Source organism: Oryx dammah, unplaced genomic scaffold, assembly GCF_014754425.2.
Source record: "Oryx dammah isolate SB20612 unplaced genomic scaffold, SCBI_Odam_1.1 HiC_scaffold_25, whole genome shotgun sequence".
In the NCBI taxonomy this organism is placed as follows: domain Eukaryota; kingdom Metazoa; phylum Chordata; class Mammalia; order Artiodactyla; family Bovidae; genus Oryx; species Oryx dammah.
The window spans coordinates 2,430,669-2,438,573 of record NW_024070209.1 but is presented as its reverse complement, the minus strand read 5'-3'; the positions used below and the strand labels follow the sequence as shown (position 1 = coordinate 2,438,573).

The 7,905-nt window shown below is 52.0% G+C and overlaps 1 protein-coding gene across 3 annotated transcripts; it reads right to left on the bottom strand.

The window, feature by feature from the left end:
• Positions 1-1,642: 1,642 nt before the first annotated feature.
• ITPRIPL1 (ITPRIP like 1) lies at positions 1,643-6,209 on the bottom strand. 3 transcript variants are annotated; one of them, XM_040267579.1, is made up of 3 exons: positions 5,965-6,172; positions 5,673-5,776; positions 1,643-4,828 (listed from the first exon to the last, which is right to left on the bottom strand). In XM_040267579.1, the coding sequence occupies exon 3, from the start codon at positions 4,812-4,814 to the stop codon at positions 3,171-3,173; it is 1,644 nt and encodes a 547-aa protein (XP_040123513.1). In that variant the 5' UTR covers positions 4,815-4,828; positions 5,673-5,776; positions 5,965-6,172; the 3' UTR covers positions 1,643-3,170. The 3 variants fall into 3 exon arrangements, with proteins under 3 accessions (XP_040123513.1, XP_040123515.1, XP_040123514.1); XM_040267581.1 differs by lacking the exon at positions 5,673-5,776 and having other exon boundaries at positions 5,965-6,209; XM_040267580.1 differs by having other exon boundaries at positions 1,643-5,776.
• Between the last annotated feature and the right edge of the window lie 1,696 nt (positions 6,210-7,905).

Sequence of the window (7,905 nt, the reverse complement as noted above, 5' to 3'; positions counted from 1 at the left end):
GGAGGCAATGCCAGCTCCACCCCCTGCATCTCTGAGCCAGCTCCACCCCCTGCATCTCTGAGCCAGGCCCGCCTGCTGCAGACAGGTCTTGCACCTCCCGTTGTGAATGCCGTCTTTGTTTGGGGGCATTAGGACTACAGCGGGTGCCAAGAGATGGATTCATCAGTGGTGTGCAAAACTCAGCTCTGCTGTCACAAGAGTGAAAGTACTGGGGCCCCTCCCCCACCCCTCACTGGCCAGAGACTTGCTGGAGCCATTTCCCCTTTCCTATTTTTCACTCCTCACCCAGATTCTGCTTCCTCAAACCAAATGCCAAACAGCCTTAGTTTAGGTGAGGAATAATAGTGTTGTCAGTTGGCTACCTGTACAAACAACCTTTCAGCTTAAATTTGCCCAGATCTTCCAGCCTGCAGCTGGCTCATATCATAGTGTACATGATGTAGTTCCTGGTGTAAACCACCAAGTCACTGGGGTTCAACATGTAGCTGAAATGGCTCTGAGCAAATGCCTTTTTCTATGTGGAATGAAATTCCTGACCTAAAGACTGAACGAAGAACCAACAATTTCTATCTTCCAGAATTCCCAGACAATAATATACCACATTTTATCTTAAAATTAATATAGTGCTTTTTGCTTTTCAAAACTCTGTAAACCCTACATCTTGATTTATTCCCAAGACTATGCTGGAAGGTGGTAGGATGGGTACTTTCTTTTAGTCTCTGCCACTTACAAGCTGTTACTGGGAGAAGTTGTATCCTCTTAAAAAAAAATGTATTTGGCTGTGGCACTTGGGTTCTTCATTGTGGCATGCCCGATCTTTAGTCGTGACATGTGAACTCTCAGGCACAGCATGTGGGATCTAGTTCCCTGATAAAGGATCGAACCTAGGCCCCCTGCGTTGAGACAATTGGGTCTTAACCACTGGACCACCAGGAAAGTCCCTGTGTATTCCTTCTGAGTCTCAGCTTCCTCCTAGGTAAGATGAGGGGTTAAAGCACCCACTTCACGGGGTTATAGTGTGAGGATTAAATGAATTACCAGATGTGTCTGGGCCATTGGCAATGCTCAATGAACACTAAGTATTCCCATTACTATAACTGCTGTTGTATCCTGGGTACTAGCCAGATATTGTTTGAGAATAAAACTTAGCTTCCTAAATATCTGGAAGTTTCCCCTTTTATTGTAGAAATATTCCCAGAGCACAACAGCTCTGTTCTTCTCATTACTACTTGTTTTTCCTATACTCTTTCTTATATACTCTGCCCCACCCAAGCTTTGCTGACTATTCCCTTTGTATTCTTTTGCCCACTCATAACTTTACATTTTGTTCCTTGTCTCCTCCTAGACCAGAAACCACCCAGTCCTAGATCCACCTTCTTTCTACCTGACAGACATATATCTTATGGAGTTTATATATATTGCTTGTAGACATTAAGACCTTTCAATGTGGCTGAATATTTTGGTGTGGGCATCCTGAAAATATATAACTTAGATGTTCCTTAAGATTCTGAATTATTCTTTCCTGGCTACTGGCCACGCTGATGGGAAACCACAGGGCAGACTGGCTCAACATCCACTGAGAAACACCAGGAGGCCTTGGATGAAAGAAACAGGCTGATCTGCTGTGTGTGACTGCACCAGATTCCAGTTGATACAGAAAATAGTCTCCTTTATTGATTTGGAAGTAAAACATCAGCAAATTACTTTCTAAACAAAAGCATATGGATGTTTTAAAAACACCAGAATCCCACCAGCAGAGAACCAACATCGCTGCATCTGAACTTGAAAGCAGTACCTGGCCGATAGCAACAGATAACGTGAGAACAGAGCAGCTATTGTGCAACATATTGGCTGGCATCAGCATCTGGGACCCTTGTCATTTATTTTTGTGGAAGGGAGGGTGTGGATTCTATAACCACAGCCTCTGAGGCCAGCATCTAACCCCCCCAGAGGTCCCCCCACCCAAGGTCAAGGTAAACTTGGGGCAGTGCTGGTGTGCCGGTTAGGAATAGCCCTGGTATTTCCAAAACCACACCCACAGCTAGAGTCTCACATTTCTTAATGCTCCTCCCCAGGATACCCAGGGTTTTGAAAGACGGGGAAATATACCAATCACATCTCCGGAATCCTGGCTTTGTAAGAGCTGATCAGCTTCACAGCCCCTTCCTGTCCAGCCCTGGCAATGGGCCTGGATTGCAATGACCCCGCTTTGCAAACCCACAAACATAGTTCAAATAATACCTTGTCATCTTTGAAGAGAGAATACAAAGGCATTACCACACTGAAAAGAAGCACAGCTACATGTGGTAGCTAAACCTTCTTTCCATTTTACAAGTGACTCCCCTCAGAAACAGGAATTGTTCATCTCCAAGCCTCCCAAGAGACTGTCCTCCTGAAGGGTTTTTTGATGTTTCCAGGCCCAAAGTTGGCCATCAGATGTTGGCAATGTCATTAACTTTAGAATATACATCATCTCAATTACCGGACAGGCCATTGTCGACTTAATATTTGTTTGGAATCAATGCTAATAAGTTATTTGGGTAGCATTGGAGTTTTTTTCAAATGCATAAAACAGCTGCATTTCACATAACATGAAGAAAGGGCTAAATGAAGAAAATGCCAAATAAACATCTTCAAATAATGAAGGTCTGAAAACTCTGATCCTAAAATAATGAGAAGCTACCATAACAGTATTTGGGATAAAATGGGGGTGCTACCGGCTTGGCTGTGAATTGGGCTGAGTTCAATAGGCAAGCCAGTTTACAAGGGATGTGTGTGGAGTCATTCACACACACACAAAAATAAGCTGGGATGGAGGTATTCTCTGGTTCTTTCACTTCCAGTGTTACTACACATCCCAACTTCACAGGTCCCCTGCAGATCTCAACTCTTTAGCAGCAAGGCAATCCCATAACATCCATTTCCCTGGGCCCTCTTTGGGTCATGATGAAAGTTAAGTCAGGAGAAGAAAACTTCAAAGACCCACCCTAGATTAGCAGGCTGGACCCCTCATAACCGCTTCATGTATACCTAAGTGTCTTAATCTATCATAACCCTCTACTGGCAAGGTGAAGGTCACACATATCACTGATGTGTCTGAGAAATAAAACTTTCTGCCGCCTGAGGAATCAGAAATACCGTCTCCCCCTTTTTAATGGCCTGTATATGAGTCAGTGTGCCCCGGCCAGCGAGGAACAGGGCAGAGCTTTCACCTGGGCCAGAAGGTTGTGGAACTCTTCCACTGCCTGTGAATGTGCCATGGGGTTTAGCACCAGGTGTTGGAAGAGATTGACAGGCTCAGCATTCCGAAATGTCTTGGGAATCGGGATGGTCAGGGGCAGAAAGGTGTTACCGATGAGGAAGTGATGGAGAGACCTCTGCTGGAGGCCTCGGCCCAGGAACCAGAGGATGTCCTGGAGTCGCTGGGAGAGCATGTCGTGTTGCCAGTCTGTGAGGGGGAGCCGCAGTAACAAGTGCATAAGGGCTGTCTTGAAGTGGTAAGAGGTGAGGATGGGGCAGGACGCTCCCTGGGGTAAACTCTGAAGGTCCCGGAGACTCAAAATGATCTGGAGGCACTTGAGGTGACAGGTGTTCTCGGGAGCAAAACGCCCGACCAGCTTTAGGAACAGGTGCTCACAGGCCGCAAAGGACTCGGGCCAGTCCACACTGGTGACCTGTTCCTGGTCGGGGGCCTGACTCACCAGGTAGACCAAGGTGTCTTCCCGTTGCACCCCCAGGACCAGGCGGATGGAGAGGAAGCGGCCTGAGCGGTAGTCCAGCCTGAGCTTGCAGCAGGTGGTGGATGGTGGCAAGCTGAGCTTGAAGTCATACTTGTGGGCCACAAGGGCCCAGGCATTGCCCACCATGTTCCGGAACCATTGTACAGTCTTGTACACGTCCAGGTGGGAGCCGGTGCAGAGCGCCGCCTTGATGGAGCTGTTAGACTTACCCACGAGGGCCGAGTGGTCCCTGTGGTGGTGCACCAGGCACAGCACGTCCCCCAGCAGCTTCTCGCGCTTGCACACGCATTCTGACTCCACCAGCACGCAGCCACAGCGGCGGCCGAGGGCCGGATCCCTCATCTCCAGCACAAACATTGTGCCCTGTGGGGGGACGACGGGCACCAGGATGTCAAACTTCTGGGTCTCATGGAGGGTTCCCCATTTCTCGAAAGCCGCCCCGATGCCCAGGCAGTCCTCCAGCTGTGGGTGAGCCTCCCGGCGGCTGAGCACCCTACAGGCCTCAATGAGGTCATCCACAAAGCTCTCCACAAACTCGCAGGTGCAGGGCAGGTCCCGGGTGACGTTCTGGACGTGGTGTCTGTGGAAAGATTCCAGGGCCTCCCTGGAGGGGAAGTCAGTGAGCCAGTTGTAGGAGGTGATGGGCACCACCCGGACCTCCTCCTCGTCGTCGTCACTGCTGGAATCAAAGACTGGCTCGTGCTGCATGTTCTGTCGCAGGAGCTCAAAAATGAGAAAAATGCAAAAGAGGCCAGCATTCCACAGATTTCCTAGCATCCAGCCCAGGGGGCCCTCCTGGCTGTCCACCTGGAACGGCCACCCCCTGTCCTTCTTCCCCAGCACTAGCTGGTCACCAGAAGTGTCCCCTCTCCAAAAGTTCTCTGCCTTCTGCTTCTCCTCCGCTGCTCGCTTCCTCTCTTCAAACTCCAGCTCCAACTGGCGCATCTCCTCGCTCATCCGCTTTTCCAGCTGCCGGCTTCTGGCTAGCGTGTCCAAGTCCATCCGGTCACTGACCAGCAAGGGGTGGTGGACGACGTACATCACTGCCAAGAACAGAAGGCTTATCACAGCCATGGAGGCCCCTGCATCTGGAGAAGTAGGAGGGTGGGAGTCAGTGGTGCTCTTCAGGACGCCTCTGCTCTCCAGCGCACACTCCCCGGAGTCCCGGAACCCCAGGTCCTGGAGGTCAGCTACTCAGGAGGAACAGAAAGCTCACAGAGCTGGGGCTAGGCAGAGCAAGGGCGGTGTGCCCGGGAGGAGTCTGGAGGAGGGAAAGGGGAGCAACCAGATGTGCCACCCAGTCTCTCAACTGCTTTCCTTCCACATGGTGTGGGTGGTGTTTAAGGTTTCCAGAATGTGGACCACAGACCTGTCTGTGTTCCTGAGGAGGAGGGGGAGGGGGACCCTTGGGCCAGGGTGGCCTCACCGGACTCATCAGTCCACCGTGGGCACCAGGTGTGCCCCGCTGATCCCAGAGTCCCTTCCACAGGTCTGCCTGGGCAACACCTTTCCTCCTCTTGCCCCAGGTCAGCCCCAGGCCTGGCTGTAGCACCCCACTTCCTCTGTGACTTCACAATTCTCATTCGGCACACTCTGTGTCATCAGAGACCACTCAGCCTCTCCTCTTCCCAGTGCCAGGTAGAGCAACCCCCAGTGGGATGCCAAGGAGACACAGAGCCACCAGTCACCTCTCCACCCCTGCCCTTGTGCTCTGAGATCCTTAGGGGGCTGTGGGATGCCCCATTGGTGAGCCAGGCCCAAAGGCAGGCGCAGCTCCATCTCTCAGCCCAGGAAACTTCCTGAAGAACCAGAAGCCCCAGGCCTCCTAAGAGCCCACGGTGGTGGATTCCTCTGCCTCTCCATCCACCGCAGTGGCCTAATGCTTCCTGGATCTTGAATCCACCCCACCTGTTCACAAGCTATAGGCCTTACCGAGATCTTGAAGGACTACAACGTGTGGGCCCTGAAGCCAGGTGGGGGGCTCTCCTCCCTTTGGAACTTGTCCTTGTTTAGTCTCACCGCCCTCTCCAGGAGCCCTGTTAACATTTACAAGGTACCTAGGGTCTGGATCAAAGTCGTACACCACCACCCACACCCCTTCCCCGCCCCGGGCCGCCGTTCATAACTTCCCCAAATTCCACGCCCAGAGATCTGAACTCTCATCCGTCTATTTTTTCCAAGCCAACTCACGGCTTCTCCCGGGACCCGGGGCCAGGTTACTCACAGTCGGTGTTAGCACGGATACGGTCTTAAAGAGCCCGCGCGGCCTGACGGTCCCCGCCCTCTTCCCCGCGCGGCGGGGGCTCCGGGTTCCTCGCCGAGTCCGCCCGCGGGAGTGGTCCCGCTGCCCTCTCCCGGAGAGCGCATCGTGTTCGCCCGAGGGTCCGACAGCCCGAGTGTCCGATAGCCCGGGAGCCGCAGGCCTCGACACCCCACGGTGCCTCGGGCGGCTCCGAGGGCGCCAGCCGGACTAGGCGCTCCCGCCGTCCAGGCTCCGCCCAGCCCCGCCCAGCCCCGCCCTCCCAGTGCCTGGCCGCCCAGCGACCTCGCGGCGGGAGTGGGGCCCAGGGAGCCACCTCGCCGTCGAAACCGGAGCTTCAGGGCCGGCGCCGCCGCTCCTCAGGCCCTGCGGAGGGGCTGTGGCCCCTGACTCGCACCTGAGGGGCACTCACGTCTTGGCCGGTCAGCCTCCCTAAGGTGGCGCTAGGGGGCACTGCAGGTCCGGCAGTCAACTCCACTCAGCGGGGTTCAATGGAGAATATACTTAATGGGAATTTAGAATATGCTTACAGTAAGGATGACGGTGGCATAACCAAGAAAGGCTGGCGGGGGGCGGCGGAGGGGGCGGGTTTAGCATTTCCACTTGCAGCTGGCGCTGCGCAAAATGGTAGCTACCAACCTGGGTCCTTGAACTCTAATCAATAGAAAGTAATGAGGCCAGATGCGAAATTTAGGCAAGGCTGTATCGGGACTTCTGCTGCAGCAGGAGAGAGAAAACAGGTTCTCTTCCTCCTTCCATGGGGGTGGGGGGTGGCGGCAAGCTGGTTCTTTAAATGGATGAGGGTAGGGGCAGGTCCAGGGCTCTGGGGAGAGTGGTGGCCCGGTGGTCTGCCCATCCCCTTGGTGGCACCACGTGCAGGAATCATGCCCAGGACACTGCACTTGCTGGGGAACCTCAGAAGTGGCAGCTGGGTTGTTGGTCTTTTTGTGTCTTGCTGTTTGTAAATTGTCCCAACTGCAGCATGCATGTAGTTATTTTTAGTCGCTTATAGTTTCTTTGTATTCTGTTGCCAGAGGAGATGTTTCTCCAGATGCAAGCACTGCAGCAAAGGGTCCTAGCTCCTAGCCTGAGTCAGTACAGCACCTGAGGTTTGTTGTCAACATCCTTAATATGCCTCACTCCCAGCCAACACCCAGACTCGGGTGTCTTTCCACAACTCCTTTTTTTTTTTTAATCAAAGTAACTCTCATGAAAGGCCCAGACCTCACCCAAAGACTTGGCTGGAGGCCTTACTCACCACTCACTAGCCACTTGGGAATAAGAATCCTAAATCTATACCAAGTAGTTCAGCTGGTGAGATGAGTGGGTGAAGAGATCTTTACAAAGTGTCAAGACCAGACGAGCTTGTGATTCGCCAATGGAATGGGCTTTTTAGAAAGGATCTTTAGGGGCTTTCTGGGTGGTCCAGTGGTTGAGACTCTGTGCTTCCATTGCAGGGCATACAGGTTCAATACCTGGTTGGGGTTAGATCCTGTATGCGTCACAGCGTGGCCAAAATTTTTTAAAAATAAAGAAAAGGATCTTTAGAGACTCAGAAGGAATCTTAGCCTTTCTGTCTTGTGTTGGCTGTCCAAGGAGAAAAGGAAGATTTCATGATCTCTCCATAATTACCAGTTGAAATCCTTCTGCTGAAAGATAAATTTCACACCTCCTAGCCAGTGGCTAGGGATGCAGAATGTCCCTATGCAGAAGGGATGTCAAACAACTTGGATGGTACTTCCAAAAATACTGACTTATGGTGGAGGGGGAAAGATTCTTCTCACTGGCCATTATTGAAGTTCCAAAGTTACTCTTTATAAACTTTCATGATGAAGAATAGACCACAGGCTCCTGCTACTAAGCATCAGTGCAATCAATCAGAGATAAGGAAATTATTATTTTAAA